Source organism: Erythrolamprus reginae, chromosome 3, assembly GCF_031021105.1.
Source record: "Erythrolamprus reginae isolate rEryReg1 chromosome 3, rEryReg1.hap1, whole genome shotgun sequence".
NCBI lineage: Eukaryota > Metazoa > Chordata > Lepidosauria > Squamata > Dipsadidae > Erythrolamprus > Erythrolamprus reginae.
Genome location: NC_091952.1, coordinates 239,813,876 through 239,839,677, shown reverse-complemented (window position 1 = coordinate 239,839,677; position 25,802 = coordinate 239,813,876). Strand labels below are relative to the sequence as shown.

General features: G+C 40.4%; 1 protein-coding gene across 1 annotated transcript in view; it reads left to right on the top strand.

Annotated features, from left to right (window-relative positions):
* Nucleotides 1-9,023: 9,023 nt before the first annotated feature.
* ENPP2 (ectonucleotide pyrophosphatase/phosphodiesterase 2) overlaps nucleotides 9,024-25,802 on the top strand; it is a 119,799-nt gene continuing 103,020 nt past the window's right edge. Inside the window, exon 1 of the mRNA XM_070748236.1 lies at nucleotides 9,024-9,449. Within this exon, the coding sequence (XP_070604337.1) occupies nucleotides 9,429-9,449 (21 nt within the window). The 5' untranslated portion in view covers nucleotides 9,024-9,428. The remainder of the gene's footprint in view (nucleotides 9,450-25,802) is intronic.

Here is a 25,802-nt window from a genome sequence, read left to right as displayed (position 1 = left end):
GTTTTCTTGGTCATCAGCCAAAGAAAGTGAAAAGGGGAAAAACAAGAGAACAAAGTTTTTTCTAGCTCGTAATTCTTAAAGACCGTCCAGTCTTATACTAAGGTACATTTACTCCCATTTATTTCAACTTTGCATAGGACTGAGATACAGGCCTGTCAAGAATTCTGCTTTTTTGAAAGTAAGCCCCTTGAATTAATTGAGGCTTATTTCCAGATGGCTATACTGCAAATTGAGAGGGTGTGTTTTTTTAAAGTCCCTAACTTCAAAAGTTTATTTAAGAAAATCACATGGTCCTGTAAACAAAGTCAGGCAACAAAGAGAAGAGCTCACATTTTCCACTAGAACTACTAAGGATCTTTTAGCACTTGGCCTGATCATATGTGATTTCAGACCACAGGGCATTCTGGAGAAAGAAGAATCAGCCTGATCTCATCATTACATCAGCAAGGACAAAACAGAATGGAGAAAAATGGAATTAAAAAAACTTGCGGGATGGTGGAATTCAAGACGAGGCTCTATTTCGGGAGTGGGTTCTAACTGGGGAAAAGGAATCCTCAATCTGAGTATTGTATTGGCAGTTCTGTGTTAGCAGAAACTTCAGAAGAGAAGGATTTAGGAGTAGTGATTTCTGACAGTCTCAAAATGGGTGAACAGTGCGGTCAGGCAGTAGGGAAAGCGAGTAGAATGCTTGGCTGCATAGCTAGAGGTATAACAAACAGGAAGAGGGAGATTGTGATCCCACTATATAGAGCGCTGGTGAGACCACATTTGGAATACTGTATTCAGTTCTGGAGACCTCACCTACAAAAAGATATTGATAAAATTGAACGGGTCCAAAGACGGGCTACAAAAATGGTGGAAGATCTTAAGCATAAAACGTATCGGGAAAGACTTAATGAACTCAATCTATATAGTCTGGAGGACAGAAGGGAAAGGGGAGGCCATGATTGAACCATTTAAATATGTTAAAGGGTTAAATAATGTTCAGGAGGGAAGTGTTTTTAATAGGAAAGTGAACACAAGAATAAGGGGGCACAATCTGAAGTTAGAAGATCAGAAGCAACGTGAGAAAATATTATTTTACTGAAAGAGTAGTAGATGCTTGGAACAAACTTTCAACAGACGTGGTTGGTAAATTCACAGTAACTGAATTTAAACATGCCTGGGATAAACATATATCCATCCTAAAATAAAATATAGGAAATAGTATAAGGGCAGACTAGATGGACCATGAGGTCTTTTTCTACTGTCAATCTTCTATGTTTCTATGTTTCTACTCACTGCCAGTTTGCTTCCTCCAACAGCAGGTGGCTGCATCTCGTAGGCGCGGCCACCCACTTTGCACGCTCGCGCATGCACATGTGCAGTGGGTACGTCTAATTTAAAGAAGGACTAGGGGAGATATGATAGCAGTGTTCCAATATCTCAGGGGTTGCCACAAAGAAGAAGGAGTCAACCTATTCTCCAAAACACCTGAGTGTAGAAGAAGAAGCAATGGGTAGAAGCTGAATAAGGAGAGAAGCAACTTAGAACAAAGGAGAAATTTCCTGACAGAGAGGAAGAGAGAGAGAGAGAATGACTGGCTCAAAGTCACCCAGCTAGTTTTTCATGCCTTAAAGGAGGACTAGAACTCGTAGTCTCCTGGTGATTGGCCCAAAGTCACCCAGCCAGCTTTCATATCTAAGGCAGGACTAGAAACACAATGTCTCCTGGTGATTGGTCCAAAGTCAATCATCTCTTTTGCATTCCTGAGGTGGAACTTGAACCCATGGATTCTCGCTTTGTAGCCTGGTGCCACCTGAATCTTCCGTAGTTTCTGCACCTCTCTCTCTCTCTCTCTCTCTCTCTCTCTCTCTCTCTCAACAACAACAATAATAACAATTATTATTATTATTATTATTATTATTATTATTATTATTATTAGGTTAGGTTAGGTTAGGTTTATTGGATTTATATGCCGCCCCTCTCCGCAAACTCGGGGCGGCTCACAACAATAATAAAAAACAGTATATAATAACAAATCCAATGCCCACCAATCTAATTACAATTTAAAATTAGTAATTGCATAAAACAATCCCAATATATATAAAAAAAACAGGCACACAGTCAATCAATCAAACGGCAAAACAACATGGGCAATGGGGAGATGTTTTAGTTCCCCCATGCCTGACGGCAAAGGTGGGTCTTAAGGAGTTTACGAAAGGCAGGGAGGGTGGGGGCAATCCTAATCTCAGGGGGGAGCTGATTCCAGAGGGTCAGGGCCCCCACAGAGAAGGCTCTTCCCCTGGGTCCCGCCAGACGATATTGTTTAGTCGACGGGACCCGAAGAAGGCCGACTCTGTGGGACCTAACCGGTCACTGGGATTCGTGCGGCAGGAGGCGGTCCCGAAGATATTCTGGTCTGGTGCCATGAAGGGCTTTATAGGTCATAACCAACACTTTGAATTGTGACCGGAAACTGATCGGCAACCAATGCAGACTGCAGAGTGTTGGAGTAATATGGGCATACTTAGAGAAGCCCATAATTGCTCTCGCAGCTGCATTCTGCACGATCTGAAGTTTCCGAACACTTTTCAAAGGTAGCCCCATGTAGAGAGTGTTCCAGTAGTCGAGCCTATTATTATTTATTACACTTGTATGCCGCCCCTCTCTGAAGACTTGGGGCGGTTCACAACAATAAAACAATGCAGAAACAAATCTAATAATTAAATGTAATAATTAAAAATTGTAACTAAAACTCTTCACCTGCCTACCCTGCACTGTGTGCCTCACTCACCTATCCATTGCAGACTTGAGCGAGCACAATGCTACACTTCAGCCGAAATCCCAAATCTTGGACAGAACATAGCAGTTTTGCTAAAGGATAGAGACCTTCCTTTCTTTGGGATGGCAACATGGAGTTCTAATAATAGCAATAGCACTTAGACTTATATACCACTTTACAATGCTTTATAGCCCTCTCTAACCAGTTTACAGAGTCCTCATCTTGCCCCCAACAATCGAGGTCCTCATTTTACCCATCTCGGAAGGAGGGAAGGCTGAGTCAACCTCAAGCCCAGTGAGATTCGAACTGCCAAGTTGCAGTCAGCAGAAATAGCTTGCAGTACTGCACTTTAACCACTGCACCACCAAGATAGTCAATCTGCTGCTCTTAATGTTCAGCTATGCCAATCAATTTTCGGAATTGTTTGCATTGTTGGACAACAGAAGTTGAAAAGGGACTTTGGAGCAGATGTGGCATGTCCTCTGCATTGTTAACTCCTCCTTAAAGAAAAAGCATCTTTCCAACTAACTTTCCACATTAACTGTTCTGTTCGAGGAAATTCCTCTGAAGCACCTTGTGGCACTTAGATATCACTCCTAAATTTATTTATTTTTTGGGGGGGGGGAACTTCAGTGATCCGGAGGTAGAGCAGTGATGGGTTCCTACAGGTACGGTCAGGTACATAGAAGCAGTAGAAAAATGTTCTCCGCCTTCTGGGCTTTAGGTATGTTTTTCCTATCGCTGTAAATGAGGTTGAATGTGTATAATTTTAGAAGAGCTGTGCGTTTGTGCATGTCTGTACATACAATTTATATAGTAGATAATGTATATTTTTGTGTGCCTGTGTGCAATATGTATGTACACATATGGCATATATTCATAGAATTAAATAGTATATTTTGGATGTTCAGTAATAGTAAATAGATAGGGAAATTGTATCTCTTTGAGGTGAGAAGAGGCCAGGCACCTGGTCACATGGCTGGCAAGCCACCCCCACAAAATAAGGCATGGTCACAGTGTGGTAGTAAAATTTTTTGCAGCCCTTCACCGAGGTAGAGGTAGCCCCAAATAAAATAAAACCACTATTTATTATGACAATTGTCTAGCATTAATGCAGATTTGTGTATTTTATTTATTTATTTATTAAATTTGTATGCCGCTCCTCTCCGTAGACTCAAGGCGGCTCACAGCAATAGTAAAACACAATGTAAAATACAAATCTAATATTTAAAAACTGAAAAACCCATAATTAAAAAACATACACACATTATATAGGCCTGGGGAAGATGTCTCAATTCCCCCATGCCTGATGGCAGAGGTTGGTTTTAAGAAGTTTACGAAAGGCAAGGAGGGTGGGGGCAATCCTAATCTCCAGGGGAGCTGGTTCCAGAGGGTTGGGGCCGCCACAGAGAAGGCTCTTCCCCTGCATCCCGCCAGCCAATGTTTAATTGATGGGACCCGGAGAAGGCCAACTCTGTGGGACCTAACCGGTCGCTGGGATTCGTGTGGCAGAAGGTGGTCCCGGAGATATTCTGGTCCAATGGCATGAAGGGTTTTATAGGTCATAACCAACACTTTGATTTAGGTGTCAGGGGGCTTCACATTTTGTTGGGAGAGCTAACTTTTAAGCTTTGATTTAAAAGTTTCATTCCCATATTGCACTAGGCTAAAATGTGGTTATTTTATTATTCTGTATTGTACATTTGGTGAAGCATGCAAATCTTTTCTGTACGAGAAGTCTAGCCAACAGATTCAATAAACTATGAGTTAACATCAGACAGGAGTTGCTGCTGCCACTGCTACCAGTGCGCTGCGCATGCAACTTCTGGTCTGTGGCATGCGCATGTGTGCTTTCCAATGAGATTTTGCTTTTGCGCATGCACAGGAAGAAAATCTCATGAAGGGATGTGCGAGTGCATGAGATTTTGGGCATTTTTTTGGTTTTGCACATGCACAGAAGCAAAAAAACACCGAAATCTCACACATGTGTTCATCCCCTCACGAGATTTTGTTTCCTGTGCATGCACAGAAGGAAAATCTGACCAGGATGCACATGCACGCATGCTATAAGATGCACACACATCTCCATTTTTACTACTGGTGCGGCGTCCTCATTTGTACCGGTAGGAACCTGATACTGGTTAACATGTTTATGAAAACAGCCACAGGATAATAACTGTGTGTGTTGCTTGTGGACTAAAGCTCACATATCTCATTCAGAGGGATGGATCTTATTTATTTATTTTGTCCAATACACAATACGTATAGAAGAGAATAGACATGTATTATTATTATTATTATTATTATTATTATTATTATTATTATTATTATTTATTGGATTTGTATGCCGCCCCTCTCCGTAGTAATATATATAAAGAAAAGGATAGAAGAAAATATATAAAAACAGAGGAGAAGATATATGAAAGGAAGAAAAGATATGTGAGATAAAGGAGAGACAATTGGACAGGGGATGGAAGGTACACTAGTGCACTTATGTACACCCCTTACTGACCTCTTAGGAACCTGGAGTGGTCAATCGGGGATAGTCTAAGGGAGAAATGTTAGGGGTTAGGGTTTGACACTATTGAGTCCGGTAATGAGTTCCACGCTTTGACAACTCGATTGCTAAAATCATATTTTTTACAGTCAAGTTTGGAGCGGTTAATATTAAGTTTGAATCTGTTGCGTGCTCTTGTGTTGTTGTGGTTGAAGCTGAAGGAGTCATTGACAGGCAGGACATTGCAGCATATGATCTTGTGGGCAATACTTAAATCGTGTTATAGGCGTCGTAGTTCTAAGCTTTCAAGACCCAGGATTGTTAGTCTATTTTCGTAGGGTATTCTGTTTCGAGTGGAGGAGTGAAGAGCTCTTCTGGTGAAGTATCTTTGGACATTTTCAAGGGTGTTGATGTCCAAGATGTGGTATGGGTTCCAGACAGATGAGCTATATTCAAGGATGGGTCTGTCAAAAGTTCTAGCAAGTACAGTAATCCCTCGCTACTTCGCGGTTCATCTTTTGCGGATTCACAGGTTTTCAAAGGAGGCTTAAATCCACTAAAAATACATAAAATTCTTCTACAGTACTACTGTACTCTGTTAAAGAAACTGGTGGGTATCACATGTAGTTCCAGCTGAGAAACATTATAGAATGACTGTTTAATGAAAAGGGTGGGTTTTAAAAGTCCAAATACATTAAAAAAACATCTTTCCTCTACTTCACGGAAATTCGTTTTGCACGGGTGGCCTTGGAACGCATCCCCCGCAAAAAACAAGGGATCACTATATACATAGTGTTCTGTTGGGCTCTCTGGCAGAATCCTCCCAAAAATTCACAGATACAAATTTCAGACACACACACGTTTGAAAATTCAAAACAATGTTCTTTATACCAAAAATGCAAATAAACTAAGCACTCTTTTTGTATAGCAAAGAACACTTGTCTCCAAACAAACTGGTAATTTGTACAAGTCCTTTATCATTTCTGTGATACTTAGCTTGCAGCTGTGAGGCAATTCACAGTCCTTCTTCTTTCACAAAGTTAAACACGCTTTGCTCTGGTTTAGTTTCAAAGCGGGGAAAAATCAGCACAGAAAGGTCAAAGTCAGCAAAGCAGGCACGAAACACAACGATCAGATAATCCTCCACAATGGCCAAACCCACAGGCGGCTATTTATAGCAGCCTCACTAATTGCCACAGCCCCACCCAACCACAGGTGGCCTCATTTTCTTTGATAATAATCTCTCAGTTGTTGCTGCCTATGCATCGCTCTCCGCACGCGTGGCTGTATCATTAACTCTTGTTCCGAATCCAAGGAGGAGCTAGATAATTGATCTCCTTCTGAGCTGTCTGCCATACTCTCTTCCTCCCTGTCGCTCTGTCTTCTTGGTCAGAGGAGCCTTCATCAGCAGGTTTCACTGGGAGCAAAACAGGCCTGCGGCATGTGGAAGTCTCCCCCACATCCACAGTCCTTGGGGCAGGAGCTGGGCCAGAGCTAACCACAACACGTAGTCTGCAGCTTTAAACCTGCATGACAGAAAAGGCCATTTCCCCACCCCACTACCACAAAATAAGGCTGACTTTTGAAGGAATACATGTGTGAATTAGATTAGAATTAATGTTTCTTAATGTTGGCCACTTGAAGATGTGTGGCTTTCAAGTCTCAGAATTTGCCAACCAACCATGCTGGCAGGGGAATTCTGGGAATTAAAGTCCACGGTTTTGCGTGCGGTCATTCCCTCAGAGAATCTGAGGCACTTTTCCTTTGTTGTAATCAGTGAAGGGCTGCAAAAAAATTTACTACCACACTGTGGGCGTGGCTTATTTTGTGGGTGTGGTTTGCCAGCCATGTGACTAGGTGGGAGTGGCTTGATAGTCATGTGACCAGGGTGTGGCTTAAAGATCATGTGACTGGCTTAAAGGTGACCAACTTGATGTCACTCACATTAAAGGTTTCGGTTAGGTTGCCTGGCCTCTCCTCGTCTCAAAGAGATACAATTTCCCTATCTATTTGCTATTACTGAACATCCAAAATATACTATTTAATTCTGTGTATATATGCCATAGGTGTACATACCTATTACACACAGGCACACAAAAATATACATTATTTATTTATTTATTTATTCATTCATTCATTCATTCATTCATTCATTCATTCATTCATTCATTGTTAAAGTTGAAAGGGACCATGAAGGCCATCAAGTTCAACCCCCTGCCCAAGCAGGAACCCTATAGTACACCAGTCAAGTGGCAGTTCAGTCTTCTTCTCTTAAAAATGTCCAGAGTGTTGGAATTCACAATGTCCGCTGGTAGGTTGTTCCATTGGTTGATCACTCTGACCGTCAGGAAGTTCCTCCTTATCTCCATGTTGAATCTCTCCTTCGTCAGCTTCAAGCCATTGTTCCTCGTCCGGCCCTCTGGTGCCCTGGAGAATAAAGTGATCCCCTCCTCTCTGTGACATCCCCTCGTATACTTGTAGACTGCTATCATGTCTGCTCTGGCCCTCCTTTTCTCTAGGCTATCCATGCCCAGTTCCCTCAGTCTCTCTTTGTAAGTCTTGGTTTCCAGTCCCTTAATCATCTTGGTTGCTCTTTTTTGCACCTTCTCCACAACTGAACACAGTACTCCAGGTGTGGTCGGACCAGGGTGTAGTAGAGTGGTATTAAGACTTCCCTGGTCCTGGAGTGTATTCCCTTGTTGATGCAGCTTAGGATTGTGTTGGCTTTTTTAGCTGCTGCTGCACATTGTTGGCTCATGTTTAGTTGATTATCCACCAAGACTCCGAGGTCTCTTTCGCAGTCGCTACTGCTAAGAGGGGTTTCTCCCAGGTTGTATGTGTGTCCAGCATTTTTTCTGCCTAGGTGAAGGACTTTGCTCATGTCGATGTTAAACATCATTTTGTTGGTATGGGCCCACTGTGTTAGTCTGTCTAGGTCTTTCTGTAATTTGAGCCTGTCTTCTAGGGTATTGGCTACCCCCGCCAGCTTGGTGTCATCTGCGAATTTGATCAGTTGCCCTTCTATTCCCTCGTCCAAGTCGTTGATGAAAACGTTGAAGAGCACAGGGCCCAGGACAGAACCCTGTGGTACCCCACTGCCTATGTTCTTCCATGTGGATTTGGAACCGTTGAGGACAACTCGTTGGGTGTGGTTGGTCAGCCAACTATTAATCCATCTGCAAGTGTTGTAGTCTACTCCGCTTTTTAAAATTTTGTTGATTAGGAGATAGTGGTCGACTTTGTCGAAAGCTTTGCTGAAGTCTAAGTAAATGAGGTCCACTGTGTTGCGCTGGTCTATTGATTTGGTTATGGTGTTGAAAAAGGATATGAGATTGGTTTGGCATGATTTGTTTCTGACAAACCCGTGTTGGCTGTTAGATACTTACTATATAAAGTGCATGTACGCACATGCACGCACAGCTCTTCTAAAATTATACACATTCAACCTCATTTACTGCGATAGGAAAAACATACCCAGAGCCCAGAAGGGGAAAAAAGAAAAAAGTTCAACATTTTTCTACTGGTTCTGCGTTCCTGACCAATTTTTTTTAACTGGTTCTGCGTACCTGACCGTATCCGTAGGAGCCCATCACTGGTTGTATTGTTGAACTCTGCAGAAATGTAGCATTTGTACTTTTTCGGTCGAGGCTCTTGATAAGTTTGGGCAATCTTAGTGGCTGCGGTGGTGGTGGGGAATGCTGTGAGCAATTCTTCCAAAGGTCATATTTTGTTGGAATCTAGCTGACAGTGCTTAGTTACCTTGGGACAGAAGAGGCTCCCCTAAGCATAGCGGTTGGAGGTTAAACTAATTAAACTTGCCTGGCAGGATCTGGGGGAAGTGATGATATATCTCAGGGAAAGGACATATGTAGCATGTGGCCTTGATGTTCTGTGGTGGGGAGAACAACGGACACGACGTGAATCAGTCGTTCCTAGGAAAAGCTCCTTTGTTTAGAAGACAACTTCCAATTGAACCATTGTCTGCTGAGGGCAGTTGGCACCAGGATCTCAGCTGCATTAGAGCCCTCTCAACGCCCCCCCCCCCTTTGCCAACAACTCAGAGGACAAAACAACACAAAGATTGTGTATTCCATGTGAAAAGAGGAAAAACTTCTGCAGGAGAGAAGAAAGCTTAAAAAAAAGAGCCCCTGAAGACCCTTCCACAACATGGATAAGAAAAACAAGCTGGTAAGAAAACACATCTCACTCCTCCTAGCTTTTGAATTTATTATTTGCATTGCATTCGATAAAGTTAGCCAGTCCATTTTTATTATGATCAATGGCTCTTACTTTTGTATGTCTGTTTACTGTAGAACAACTGGCGCAAGAGGGCTTTACGGAGATGTATGTTTCAATAGTTACCTTTCTAGTAATGCTTGCGTACGAAATAAGCTTTGTATAGGCTTGGACAAAAGGAGCTTCAGTTCCTTTGAACTAATCATCGATAATTTCTCGCCAGAATATCAGAATTGCATTGAAGGCAACCAAATATAAAGCAGGGAGTAGTTTTTACTGCTCCGTTAATGGCTTAACGCTAATCCTTTTTGGTCGTAACACAACTGGAAGACAGCAAGGTTGAATGCAATGCCATAGGAATGCTTCTACATTGTACCTCCAACACTGAAGGTTAGATGAATAAAATGCTATAAGAAGCAATCCAAAATCCTGGATTAACCTATAAATAAATAAGTAAGTAAGTAAGTAAGTCCCAGAATGTTGTAGGTATTTGTATTTGTATTTATTAGATTTGTATGCCGCCCCTCTCCGAAGACACGGGGCGGCTAACAACAATAAAAAAGACAATGTAAACAAATCTAATATTAAAAATAATCTAAAAACCCCCAATTTAAAGAACCATTCATACATACAAGCATACCATGTATAAATTCTATAAGCCTAGGGGGAAAGGAAAATTTCAATTCCCCCATGCCTAACGACAGAGGTGGGTTTTAAGGAGCTTGCGAAAGGCAAGGAGGGTGGGGGCAACTCTGATATCTGGGGAGAGTTGGTTCCAGAGAGTCGGGGCCGCCACAGAGAAGGCTCTTCCCCTGGGTCCCACCAGACCACATTGTGGAGAAGGCCAACTCTGTGGGACCTAACTGGTCGCTGGGATTCGTGCGGCAGAAGGCGGTCCTGGAGATATTCTGGTCCGATGCCATGAAGGGCTTTAGAGGTCATAACCAACACTTTGAATTGTGACCGGAAATGTGTTGTATGAACTCAACCCTTGCATGCTACCTAGACAAGAAGTCCCAAGAAATGGATTAAGAACTTTCAGCACTATGCACTTAAAGATCTCTTCAATTTTAATGGTTGTATAACATTAGCAAGAATACTGATTCATTCTCAACTTTTTGATAAGATTATTTTTAGCTGCACAGAGGCTTCTTGGGCACACTCAACAAGAGATAAAGGGGGAAGTTCTGGAGATGTGGCTGACCTACCCCATTCTGGACTGGGATTCATCCAGCAGTTAAACCTATGTTTCCAAGTATTATTATGGTGAGGAGGAATTTCTTCCTCCACCATGATAATACATTCAAAGAATGCTAAGCTTCTTTACAGAGGCTTACAAATGAGAAACGATGAGCCGCCCCAAGTCTTCGTAGAAGGGCAGCATACAAATCTAATAAATAATAATAATAATGTTCTGCTGGCGTGTTTCAACTGCCTGTAATTACAGGGTAATTAGTCCAGGAAGACACAAACCACACGATAAAAGGAAAACCCAAAAGTTTTTATAAACAGAAAAACAGAAACAGCTCCCTTTTTAAATGTCAAAGGGATTTTCTGGTACACACAAGGCACAGGTTAAATGCAGTCCAATTGCTCACCCAATAACTGGGAAATTGAGTCCAATTCTAAAGTCCAGAGAGTCCCCACACAATCTTGAACAGCACACAAACCACGATCTTGACGAAACAATGAATCAGATAAACTGCCACAAGGCTAAACCAGCACGCTGTTCTTTTTATCTGTAGCACTAATTACAGCAGCCCCACCCAACCAAAAGTGGCCTCATTTTCTCTTGTAATAATCCTTCAGTTGTTGTCTCCTATGCATCATTCTACACATGCGTGAATGTGTCATTAATTCTTGTTCAGAATCCAAGGATGATACAGATGATTGATCTCCTCCCGGGCTGTCTGCCAAACTCCCCTCTTCCCTGTCACTCACGCTTCCTTGGTCAGAGGAGGCTTTGTTGGCAGATTCCATCGGGAGCAAAAGAGGCCTGCGGCATGTGGATGTTTCCCCCACATCCACCTGCACATTCCTTGGGGCAGGAGCTGGGCCAGAGCTAACCACAACAAATAATAATAATGATCATACTTAGAGAGCAGACCTGGGCAAGATGTGACCTGAGGGCTGGATGTGGCCTGCTTGCAGTCTGTGACTGGCTGCGGAGGTCGCTCCAACTTTTCTAGATAAGAACTGGGTGTTCAAGATATAATATATAATATATAATCATATATATATAATGTAATGTAATGTAATGTAATGTAATGTAATAACATAATATAATATAATATAATATTGTAATGTAATGTAATGTAATGTAATGTAATAGAAACATAGAAACATAGAAGTCTGACGGCAGAAAAAGACCCCATGGTCCATCTAGTCTGCCCTTTTACTATTTCCTGTATTTTATCTTACAATGGATATATGTTTATCCCAGGCATGTTTAAATTCGGTTACTGTGGATTTACCAACCACGTCTGCTGGAAGTTTGTTCCAAGGATCTACTACTCTTTCAGTAAAATAATACTTTCTCATGTTGCCTTTGATCTTTCCCCCAACTAACTTCAGATTGTGTCCCCTTGTATATTATATTGGCATCAAAACTTCATGTGGGGACACAAAACATGCGCTTCCATTGTGATGCAAACCAGTGGGGAAGGTAAATAGAACCCACCTCTGATACTTACCTTTTCCTTCAAGCAACATCAGTAGTAGCTAATGTGTTATAAAGCCATAAACAGAATCCATCTTCATCTCAGGAGGAAAGATAATCCTGATAAATATTGTCAGAAGTTTCTTTTGTTCACTGTATACATACAACACTCTGAGCTTGCCTGCTAAGTGACCTTGCTTTGTATTGTCATATCAGTTGCTTTGGAGTACTGAATGCCATCCATGATGCAAGAATGCATAATGGCCATTTCTTTTTTCTTTTTTTTATCCAGAGATTTAAGCAGCTGTCTTTGTTGATAATACAGGAAAGTTGACATGTAAAAATTGGTCATTCTCTTATTTTATTTACTTATTTATTTATTTTGTCCAATACACAATAATACACAATGAAGGTAACAGAGGATACCTTTGAGGAAATAGAATTAGAGAAAAGAATAGAAGAGCGAGTATAGGATAAAATAATCAATGAGAGAATAGTTCAAGTTTCAAGTTTTATTGGATTTATATGCCGCCCCTCTCCGAAAACTCGGGGCGGCTAACAACAATCATGACAATATACAATAAAATCCAATACTAAAAGTAAATTAAAACCCCTTAATATATAAAACCAAACATACCTACAAACATACCATGCATACAGTTGTAATGGCCTAGGGGGAGAAGAAGTCTTAATTCCCCCATGCCTGGTGGCAGAGGTGGGTTTTAAGTAGCTTACGAAAGGCAAGGAGGGTGGGGGCAATTCTAATCTCTGGGGGGAGTTGGTTCCAGAGGGCCGGGGCCGCCACAGAGAAGGCTCTTCCCCTGGGTCCCGCCAAGTGGCATTGTTTAGTTGACGGGACCCGGAGAAGACCCACTCTGTGGGACCTAACTGTCCACTGGGATTCGTGGCCGCTGGGATCAATGAGAGAATAGAAGCAGGAAGAGGGAGATTGTGATCCTGCTGTATAGAGCGCTGGTGAGACCACATTTGGAATACTGTGTTCAGTTCTGGAGACCTCACCTACAAAAAGATATTGACAAAATTGAACGGGTCCAAAGATGGGCTACAAGAATGGTGGAAGGTCTTAAGCATAAAACGTATCAGGAAAGACTTAATGAACTCAATCTGTATAGTCTGGAGGACAGAAGGAAAATGGGGGACATGATCGAAACATTCAAATATGTTAAAGGGTTAAATAAGGTTCAGGAGGGAAGTGTTTTTAATAGGAAAGTGAACACAAGAACAAGGGGACACAATCGGAAGTTAGTTGGGGGAAAGATCAGAAGCAACATGAGAAAATATTATTTTACTGAAAGAGTAGTAGATCCTTGGAACAAACCTCCAGCAGATGTGGTTGGTAAATCCACAGTAACTGAATTTAAACATGCCTGGGATAAACATATATCCATCCTAAGATAAAATACAAAAAATAGTATAAGGGCAGACTAGATGGATCATGAGGTCTTTTTCTGCCGTCAGTCTTCTATGTTTCCCAAGGAGTGGGGAAGGAATGGAGACTTTGCAGAATCCTTCCCTCAAGAGTGGGGAGGACATGGAGATTTTGAAGTATCCTTCCCCTACCACGCCCACCAAGCCACGCCCACCAAGCCACACCCACCAAGCCACACCCACAGAACCAGTAGTAAAATAATTTGGATTTCACCACTGGCCTATCCTTTTTGTCTAAGCCAAATAGGCCCATTGGAAGTTCGTTTCTGAACCTCCAGTTGGGTCATTTTTTGCTCTCACCAGTTTTCAGGCTTTTCTGAACTCTGGGGACAGTGAAAAATAGAACAGAGAGAAAGGCTAAAGTTGGCATTACTGTCCAGCTTAATGTCCACATTTTCCAATTCCTTGGTTGCTCCTTTTCATTTAAGATGTTAAATTGGTGTATTTTCCCTTATCTTCATTCTTTTCTTTCCTACACGGTTAGAATTTTGCATAAGAAGAGAAATTCCACTTGGTAAACATGTGTACCTGCTCTCAAATAACGTTTCCTCTATTATTCTTTTGGGGAACAATGGCTTTCCAGAAGGGAGCAATGTAAGCTTTTCAGCGAAACGCTATGATTCATACCCAGGAAACTCCTAGTTACCCTCAAAAGCAGATTATGTTTCATAATAAACACAAGTCAGATCCACAAAGGGCAATTTTAAAAATTCTACTGTAAACCAGCTGTGGCTTTAATTGGAGGCTCAGCTTCAAAAAAATGTATTTTAGGGAAGTTTAAAGTATTTATTTCTTTGTGCAGCCTTTGCATGATATGGATGTTGGAAATTTGAAGAGCAGGTGCTTTGGCCTAGATAAGGGAAAAAAAGAAGCAGACCGTGGGCTCATCCACACCTCTAATCGAAGCATGGAATAACAGGATTCCATTGGCTTTTTGGCTCCTGCTGCACACTATTGACTCATATTTAATTGGATCCCTCTCATAGTTACTGCTATTAAGCCTAGTTTCACCCAGTCTATATAAGAGTAGTAGATGCTTGGAACAAACTTCCAGCAGACGTGGTCAGTAAATCCACAGTAACTGAACTTAAACATACCTGGGATAAACATACAGTATATCCATCCTAAGATAAAATACAAGAAATAGTATAAAGGCAGACTAGATTTATTTATTTATTTATTTATTCATTCATTCATTCATTCATTCATTCATTCATTCATTCATTCATTCATCCAATACACAAATACATAGGAAGAAAAATAGACATGTAGTAATACATATAGGGGTAAAGTGAACTTACAGGATAGGATATATGAAAGAAAGAGAATATATATGATAAGTGAGAGAAAGGAAAGACAATTGGACAGGGGACGAAAGGCACACCAGTGCACTTATGTACACCCCTTACTGGCCTCTTAGGAACCTGGAGAGGTCAATCGTGGAGAGTCTAAGGGAGAAATGTTGGGGGTTAGGGGTTGACACAATTGAGTCCGGCAATGAGTTCCACGCTTCGATAACTCGATTGTTGAAATCATTTTTTTTACAGTCAAGTTTGGAGCGGTTCGTATTAAGTTTGCATCTGTTGCGTGCTCTTGTGTTGTTGCGGTTGAAGCTGAAGTAGTCATTGACCGGTAGGACGTTGCAGCATATGATCTTGTGGGCAATACTCAAATCGTGTTTTAGGCGCCGTAGTTCTAGGCTTTCTAGGCCCAGGATTGTTAGTCTATTTTCGTAGGATACTCTTTTTTGAGTGGAGGAGTGAAGGGCCATGAGGTCTTTTTCTGCTGTCAATCTTCTATGTTTCTATGTGCTTTGGGTTTTTCCTGCCTAAGTGTAAGGCTTGACATTTCTCTACATCTAAAGTTAGTTTCCTAAGTTTGAAGGGTTTGACACCTGTTGAAAAGCAGCCAATGCAGGAAGGGAGCAGCAAGAGAGAGAGAGAGAGAGAGTTGGGAGAGGCTTTCAAAATTGATGTCCGCTCTTTGAAGTAAGATAGTTCACAATGTAGGCATGTCAGGCATCCAAGGAATGCTATTTATTGTAGTGATATAGAATAAGAGAAACTTGAAAGCATGCCCAAGTGCCCAAATTCTTTAGAATAGAATAGAATTCTTTATTGGCCAAGTGTGATTGGATACACAAGGAATTTGTCTTTGGTGCCTATGCTCTCAATGTACATAAAAGAAAAAGATACATTTGTCAAGAATCATGTGGTACAACACTTAATGATTGTCATAGGGGTCAAATAAGCAACGAAGATACAATCAATATTAATAAAAATCTTAGGATACAAGCAACAAGTTACAGTCCTAAGTGGGAGGAAAAGATGATAGGAATGATGAGAAAAACCTAGTAGAAATAGAAGTGCAGACTTAGTAAAAAGTTTGACAGTGTTGAGGGAATTATTTGTTTAGCAGAGTGATGGCGTTTGGAAAAAAAACTGTTCTTGTATCTAGTTGTCTTGGTGTGCAGTGCTCTGTAAGCGACGTTTTGAGGGTAGGAGTTGAAATAATTTGTGTCCAGAATGTGAGGGGTCAGTAAATATTTTCACCGCCCTCTTTTTGACTCGTGTAATATACAGGTCCTCAATGGAAGGCAGGTTGGCAGCAATTGTTTTTTCTGCAGTTCTGATTCTCCTCTGAAGTCTGTGTCGGTCTTGTTGGGTTACAGAACCAAACTTTTGTTTACTCAACAAAATCAAGTGTGTGTGTGTGTTAAGTTTCTTTCTTCCTCTTTCTCATGAGTGTCATTCTTAATGGCTCATTCATTCCACCTTTATGCCCCAGATCAGCTGCTAGCTAACATGCCACCAGCATTTCAGTCCTGATGTGTAGTTTGTTGGATATGTTTTTGCTACTGTCTTAGAATAACACTAGACATGTATTCAGAACTACCCAAGGGTTAGAACACCTCTTTAACTGGCAGCCTTTCATCTGGGCAACTTGAAAAGCAATGCTGGCAATACAGGTGATGTACAAGGCTGCAGGCCTTCAGTCCAGTGCCGTAAAAGTAGCAAGCACATTAGTGAGATATCTCCTTTAGTCTGTTTGCCAGGGATTGTTTGCTGGTCCTGTTAATTTCCCCCTCCTCTCCTCTTCTCTCCTCTTTTTCTCTTCCCTTCTCTTCTCTCGACACCACTCCCTCCCCTCCTCTCCTCTCCCTTTTTCTCCTCTCCTCTCCCCTCCTCTCTTTTTTTATCCTCTCCTCTCCCCTTGACTCTACTCCCTCCTCTCTTCTCCTCTCCACCCCTCTCTCTTCTTTTTCTCTTTTCTCTGTGCCTTACAGTCAATGTTGCCTCCTGCCAATAACCTGTACTAATCCCTGTAGTTTTCTTGGCAAGATTTCAGAAGCGGTTTGCCCTTAGCTGATCCCCAGGGCTAAAAGTGAGTGACTGGTTCAAGGTCGCCCAGATGGCTTTGCGTCCAAAACAGGGCTACAATTTAAAGTCTCCTGGTTTCTAATCGGATGACTTAATCATTACAACACCAAACTGGCACTCTGACCATGTTGATATTTACTTATTACTGTGGTTAAAACATCCATCAATAAAAGTGGGGAAGGGGGCGATAGCATACATTGCATTGGACCAGATTACCTCTGGGACCACCTTCTGCCGCATGAGACCCAGAGACCGGTTAGGTCCTGTAAACTAGACAATGCCATTTGGCGGGTCCTAGGGGAAGAGCATTCTCTGTGGGGGCCCCAGCCCTCTGGAATCAGCTCCCCCCAGAGATTCGCACTGCCCCCACCCTCCTCGCCTTCCGTAAAAATTTAAAGACCTATCTGTGCCACCAGGCTTGGGGCCATTAGAGCTTAGACCCCTGGCCGACAAGTGCAGTATGTCTTGCTGTGTAATTGGGAATGAATGATTTTAAATGTTAGTAGAGTTTTTAAAGTTTTTTAATGATATTAATTGGATTTTTTAGATATGTACATTGTATATTGTTTGATATGTTGTGAGCCACCCCAGTTCTCGGAGAAGAGCGGCATACAAATCCAAATAATCCAAATAATCCAAATAATCCAAATAATACTAATAATACTAATAATACTAATAATACTAATAATACTAATAATACTAATAATACTAATAATACTAATAGTAATAATAATAGTAGTAGTAGTAGTAGTAGTAGTAATAATAATAATAATAATAATAATAATAATAATAATAATGGAGTTTTCCAGCTGCAGATAGTGTGAATACAGGTAGCCCTCAACTTACATTAGTTCACTTAGTGACTGTTTGAACTTACAAAGGCCCTCCTGAAAAATGTGACTTATGACCATTTGTCATACAACTGTTGCAGGACTCTATTCTATTCTATTCTATTCTATTCTATTCTATTCCATTCCATTCTACATTATTTGAAAGCTTTCTGCCAGCAAAATTATCCCCCTTCTTGTACTCACTATGAACTCATCCAAGGTAGCTATTATCAATTCAAACCCCAGTACTAATACTGTCATGATATACTCAAATGACCTTGGAGACAGATGGAAGATCTTCAGATTAGTCCATTTTTAAATGTCAACTGAGTTGGCAGAAGGAATGTTTAGCCTAGGATCCATATGATGGGAACCCATTTTTTGTAAAACATGGGTTGTAGTTACAGGTCACTTGGGCAAAGTAAAGCAAACATTACGAGACCACAATTCCAGTGGAAATTGAATGTGCTATTTTAATGAAGATTGAAGAATTGTGCATTCAACTGGTCAGGTTCTTTCAACTAATTTCCCCCCCTAATTAAACTGTCAACTTTCTTGGCTCAAATAAAGTTTTCCTGTCAATTTAGTTTGGTTTTTTAAAAAATCATTTATATATGTTTGAAATGTTTTCACTACCCATCTCACCAAAGTGACTCGACCAAGTTCAATAAAACAATATAAATGACTAAAAGCACAGTTAAAAACAGAATTTAAGAATAAGATAAAAATGTACCAGTTAAAAGTGAAAATCAAAGTTAATTTTAAAAAAAAGAATGCCCTATTCTTATTGAGATGAGATAAATGGCTTTTTAAAAAATAATAATCAAGATTTAAAATTTAAATTCTTGTTCAAATTAAAAGTTATTATTTTTTTCTCCCCAAACATTATTCCTAGTTGGGAGTCAAGAATTCAAAATTTAAATTTGTTTTTTAATAGCACTGCAATTTCAATAACCCAAAGCATCTGTTCATTTTTAAAACAAGAAATTATCTCTTAGCCTTTACTAGTACTGAAGGATAGTGTTTACCCAGACCAAATAGAAAGCTATATTCTTTGACCCAGGAAGTTTTGCAACTGAGTAAACCAATTCTTACCTGATTTGTTTTTCCTTTTCCTGGAGCAAGAACCAAAACTCCAAATAATTTTAAATTGCCAGTATTGCAAAACTGAGTTTTTCTTTTGGTGTCACTTGCAATTGTACAAAGAGCCAACAATTAAACTTAGTGTGCAATCTCACATGTTGCTTCATGGCAGCTTCGATCAAATGACAGGTCTCTCCATTGTTTTCAGCAGGATATGCTGAATGGCATGACATTTTCAGAAATTAGCTTGGTTATCATAAATAAATCACCTTTAGATTAAGTTTTGATTTCTAGTGATTCAGAGCTTTATGTTTGTAGACTTCAACTTACCAACATTCATGTAGTGATCATTACAATGGTACCAGTGATGGGCTCCTACGGGTACGGTCAGGTACGCAGAACTAGTAGAAAAATTTTGGTCAGGTAAGGAGAGCAGGTAGAAATTTTTTTAATTTTTTAATTTTTCCCTTCTGGGCTCTGGGTATGTTTTTCCTATCGCAGTAAATGAGGTTGAATGTGTATAATTTTAGAACAGCTGTGTGTGCGTGTGTGTACATACACTTTATATAGTAGATTTATTTATTTATTTATTTTGTCCAATACACAATGAGGGTTTTAGTGGGTATATATCTATATACACATAGTAAAATACATGATGAAGGTTATAGAGGAGATACTCATAGTAAAATATATCTAAGAAATAATAGAAAAGAAGGTCGGTGACTACTTCAGCTTCAACCACAACAACACAAGAGCACACAACAGATTTAAACTTAATATTAACCGTTCCAAACTTAACTGTAAAAATTAACTGAGTTGTCAAAGCATGGAACTCATTACCGGACTCCATAATGTCATCCCCAAACCCCCAACAATTTACCCTTAGATTATCTATGGTTGACCTATCCAGATTCCTAAGAGGTCAGTAAGGGGCGAGTACAAGTGCACTAGAGTGCCTTCCGTCCCCTGTCCTATTGCTCTCCTATATCTCCTATACCTTTCTTCTATTCCTATATCTCGTCTTCTATTCTTTCATTGATATATTCTATTACTATATCTTCTTTTCTATTCTTTCTTAGATATATTTTACTATGAGTATCTCCTCTATAACCGTCATCATGTATTTTACTCTGTGTGTGTGTGTGTGTGTGTGTGTGTATACACACACACACACACACACACACACACACACACTAAAACCCTCATTGTGTATTGGACAAAATAAATAAATAAAATAAAAAAATGCTAAATCAATCAATAAATATGGGAAACAGCTTTCCCTATCAGTCTCTCTCTAAGTATGGCAGGGTGATTGGAATAACACCAACTTGGTATTTGCTCCTTCAGCAACAGAGCTGAAAATTCCCACATGTTTGAACAGGATCCATAAGCATTTATTCATGGGCTTATTTTAATTTTATGCTTCTCTGTTGTGCCCTGTATCCCTGTGCCAACCACAGGCAATCAACCACCGACCTCTAGAACCACCAAAATACACAGGGCTAGAATGATGGCACACTAGGCTGCACATTTGGATACATGAAATTTGCTGTTCCTAAGGCTGGGTTATTATTAGCTACCGTACTGGTTAGAATATTGTCATCTGATGTGGCCTAGGGGATTCCACGGGGCACGGACTCTAATAGAAATATCTTGCCTAGGAAACATGATCGTATAAATAAATCTGCATTTGAGTCAGATGCTGGAGATTGCTCCACCAAGTCCAATTCAATACCCAGTTCCCCCCCAAGAAAGCTGGGATAAAAGCTACTTGAAGCTACTCAAGATACAGGGTAAGCTTGACCAAGTATTAGCTAGCCGGAAGGTGACCCTTCACCAGCTTCAGGAATTAACCGGGTTACTTAATTTTGCCTGCCAGGTGGTGGCCCCCGGCAGGGCTTTTTCCCGGTGGGTGTATACGGCGATGAGGGGGCTCCGTTTGTTCCATCATCGAACCCGCTTACGTGCTGGGGTCAGGGATGACCTGCGCGTATGGCGGGTCTTTTTAGACCACTTTAACGGTCAGTCTTTTTGGAGGCACGAGCTTCTATTAGAAGCTGAGTTGCAATTGTGTTCAGACGCCGCGGGGACCTGCGGGTTCGGAGTTATTTTGGGCGACCAGTGGTGCTATTCTATGTGGCCTCCGGAATGGAGGGCCTCTCCAGTGGTTAAGGATTTGACCTTAAAATTTGAACATCTTGTTTTTTAATTGGTGGAATTTCGCAATGTCGAACAAGTACGATTTCTTAATTTCAACCATCTCTGATGTCCTTGGGTGTGTACTCCAAGGGGTGTGCTATGATGAAAACCACATGGCTTGTCATCTGAGTAATTTCTATGCCGGCTGTTACTCTTCTGTAACGTAACGTAGTAGATGCTCTGATACAAGACTTGGTTAGAACCTGAATAACAAAAACAAAAAATGGTGATGTCTTGTTTTTAGTAGAAACAACATTTGTCACTTTTTTCCCCCTATAACAGAAACAGAAGGCACTGTTCTTAACTACCAAGTTGTCTGTTTTACTTTTTTCAATATTTCCTGTTGGGTTCCATGATAATCTCCAAAATAACAGCTTGTGTTTCTACTTAATTCACTAGAATTCTTCTCCATCAAATAGAAGATACAGTGTTCTCTCGATTTTCGTGGGGGATACGTTCCGAGACCGCCGGCAAAAGTTGAATTTCCGCGAAGTAGAGATGCGGAAGTAAATACACTATTTTTGGCTATGAACAGTATCACAAACCTTCCCTTAACACTTTAAACCCCTGAATTGCAATTTCCCATTCCCTTAGCAACCATTTAGATTATTACTCACCATGTTTATTTATTAAAGTTTATTTTAAAAAAATATTTATTAAAGGCAAATGAAAGTTTGGCAATGACATATGACGTCATTGGTCGAGGAAAAACCGTGGTATAGGGAAAAAACCTGCGAAGTATTTTTTAATTAATATTTTTGAAAAACCGTAGTATGGACTTTTCACGAAATTCGAACCCGCGAAAATCAAGATAACGCTGTACTGTGGATAGATAATTTCAAGACTTCTTCCTTTTCTTCCAATTTTTATCTCTAAATTTAACATCCCTTCCACTGAAGGGCAGGGACCATCTTGTGCCATTTTAAGCAGAAGGACCAACTTAGTTCTTTTAATTCATCAATTTACTTTACCAAATAGATATTTTAATATTTTGGGAGTAGGTTTTATGTAAGTGCACACGAACAAAACAGGCTGGGGCTTATTTCTGGAGTAGATCATATTTTCGGGAAAACACGGTATCTTAAAGCAGGAAATAAAGTTCTCTACTCAAGTTTCATTAATTTCAGACTATTGTAAATTGTATAATGGGATTGTTCTCAAGCAGATTAAAAATATGATCTCTCAAAAAAAGAAGCATGACATTACACATGACCTGGATCAACAGATAAGAAAGAAAAATACAGAGGAGCAAAGTATTTATATATATTTTTTGTTGAAGCTGAGAGGAGGAGAGCCTGTAGTCTAGAAGTTAAAGAGCTGCCCTGAGTCTCAGGAGAAGGGTGCATAGAAATTGAATGAATTAATGAATTAATGAACGAACGAACGAACAAACAAACAAACAAACAAACGAATAAAATAAAGCTACTGCCTTACAAGGCAGTCTCTGCAGGTTCAAATCTCAGTAAGGGTATGACTAACTGATGAGAGCATAATAAACTCGAAATAGATCTATACTAGTCTCCCTTCCGTTTCATTATCAGAAAAAAATATGCTACACACATATCAGTGCTAACAGGCAACATATAAAAAAAACCCATCAGCCCAAATGTCAGCTTTCTTACTCTGTCATTTTGAATTTGGTCAAAATTATAGATCTCTCTACTATAGAGTGAGGTTCTTGGTAGTTGTGGGACTTTTAAAGAATAAATTCCCAAGTAGTGACCTACTTCTAGTTTGCATCTGAAATAGGGCATGCTTTGCAAGTAGCCTTTCATCAAATGTTGTGGAAATTATACAGAAAAAAAATAAGAGTTTTGCATTCGGGCTTACAATACAGGATTGTAAAAGGAATCTAAAGTCAGTCAACAAATCTAACCTGAACGGATTCTTTGGCTACACAAACAGAAATAATTGTATTTAGAGAGCTTTATTTCAAAAAGACAAGTATCACATGTACAAAATTGTAGACATGTGCAAATAATCATAATGAACCAATTGAAGGAAAAGTTTTCCATTTTTCTTCTCTCGCTTCATTATTTTTATTGAAGTAAAGACAAATTATAATTGTATTTTAAACAAAAAATCACCAACAACGGGAAACGATCTGTAAATATATGTTTTTCTCTATGTATTAAAAACAATAAATAAAACATATATTTTTTTAAAAAGAGCTTTATTGCAGGTGCCCTTCAAGTTATTAAGTGTAAAAAGTAAAAATGGGGCTACTCTTGAAGAGTATTTAGAAGCTACAATTGGTCCAGAATGCAGTTTTGAGGTTGCTTAGAATGGTAAATGAAACACCACTGTTACACAAGCTTCCTTGTTGATTATTATCTTTAAAGCCCTTTATGGAATGGGTGCAGGCTGCTTTCCCCAATGGAGTTGACCTACCCTACTTGTACTGGCATAAGGGATCTACTGTGAACTCCATCAGCTAAGGAATTGCGTCTGGCAGGGTCCAAGGCAAGAGCTTTTTCTGCCATGTCCCCAACCCCAGCTAAGATCTTCCCCCTTTCTTTTAGCTTTCAGGAAAAGCCTTAAAACTGGTTGTGATAGAGGTCTGAAGGAAAAGCTGTTGGCTGGAGTTGTCTAGTGTAGTAACAGCTTCCAAGTTGAAAGGATTAATTGGCGACATCACGGTTGTCCAGGAGGTTCCTTTTCGTGTCCCCGTCAGGAGCTGGAGCAAAGAATGGGAGCTCACTCCACCTCCACAGTAGTACTTGGGTTTCAAACATGGGCTTGCTGCTTGTCAAGCCAGCATCCTAACCATGTGAGTCACTGTGCTCCTATGCTTTTATACTTATAATCGTTTTTACCTCCATATGTTTTATCACGTTGTAAATCTCTCAGAGTCATTTTGAACCGCAATGACTTCTTTTCTCTTCTCTTCTCTTCTCTTCTCTTCTCTTCTCTTCTCTTCTCTTCTCTTCTCTTCTCCCCTCCCCTCCCCTCCCCTCCCTTCCCTTCTCCTCTCCTCTCCTCTCTTCTCTATTTATTTATTGGACTTGTACGCCGCCTCTCTCCGCGGACTCGGGGCAACCCACACAGCATATACCAAAACCATAACAATACAGTTTATCCAATTAATATACTAAAAAGACTCTTTAAAAATCTAACTTTAAAACATTCATTTGCATTCATTCAATAATCACACTAATGACATTCGTTGGTCAGGGGGAAGATCTAATGTCCCCAGGCTTGGCGGCAAAGATGTGTTTTTAAACTCTTTCAGAGTTTTTAAATTCTTCCTCTCTTCTCTTCTTTTCTCTTCTCTTCTTGTCTCTTCTCTTCTTTTCTCCTCTCCTCTCTTCTCCTCTCTTCTCTTCTCCTCTCCTCTTTTCCCTTCTCTTCTCCTCTCTTCTCTTCTCCTCTCTTCTCTTCTTTTCTCCTCTCTTCTCCTCTCCTCTCTTCTCCTCTCCTCGCCTCTCTTCTCTTCTCTCTTCTCTTCTCCTCTCCTCTCTTCTCTTCTCTTCTCCTCTCCTCTTTTCCCTTCTCTTCTCCTCTTCTCTTCTTTTCTTTTCTCCTCTTCTCTCTTCTCCTCTCCTTTCTCATAGAAGTTATCTTGGCCCCATGATCTTTGTTTCTTTCCTTCTCCCATTTTGCCTAAATATTTAAAAATATCATCTTATGTAGTTGGACAATGAGTGGGGAAGCACAGGATAGCACTCTCCTACCAACGCAGTCTACAGTTGCTATTTGCCTTAGTTTGCAACCATGTGGCCCAGTTGAGTCAAAATCAACTTAATTACAATTAAGCCTCTTGGTTTTTGTTTCACGCTTTCTTGAGTTTCTGGTTGCAATAGTTTTTGGGTTTATTTCCAATGAGGCAAAGCTGGACAGTGCTTTGTTTTCAGAAATCCCCAGGGTTAGAACACGGAAGTTGCATCAGAACCTTAGCTTGCCTTGATATGGGATCAGCCCTTGCAGCACAGAGAAACATCCTTGCATGGTAAACTAAAACAACTGATAAACAAAAGCGCAACAATAAATGACTAAAACAAAACAAAGAGTAAAGTACAGCACCTAAGACCTCAAGCTCGCATATTTATCAGTAAACTGAAAAAGAACTAAATGTCTTTTGCAAACCACCCCGGAGAACATCGAGGATTGGGCCATCAGCAACCCCTGAGAGAAAGAATTCCAAAGATGCACAATCACTCTTGAAAAGGTCATTCTTGGGAACCTGTACTTCTGATGCTTCAGCTGTCAGAACAAAATACTTTGTGTTCTGCCTGAGTCACTAATCTGGATACGGTTATTATTATCATTATTATCCTATTTGGATAAGCCACCTAAATCTTGCCCGAGGGCCTGAGATAATTCTATATTGTCAGAAGCAAGACTGGGCCAATTACTTAGGCATCTCATAAAGTAGAACTGTTATGTCATCATAAATTAACATTGTTAAAGGGACAGAAAGCTCTCCATGTTTTTTGCTGCTACCGATAGATCACTTTTATCATTCAGAAGTTCATCCACTCAAGGTACTGAATGGCCAGAATAATGAATCGTGCACAGCTGCAGTGAGCAGGTGGTCAATGGAACACATGCTCCATCTCACAGATACCAGGCTGCTTATTCCCAAAATAAACAGTATCATCCAGATGTGGTTGACTCTGTTGTCCCAAATTCCTAATTGGCAGCCATGGTGATGGAGCTGGTTAAAGCAAACGACAGTCTGAAACATCTAGAGAGCATTAGAGTA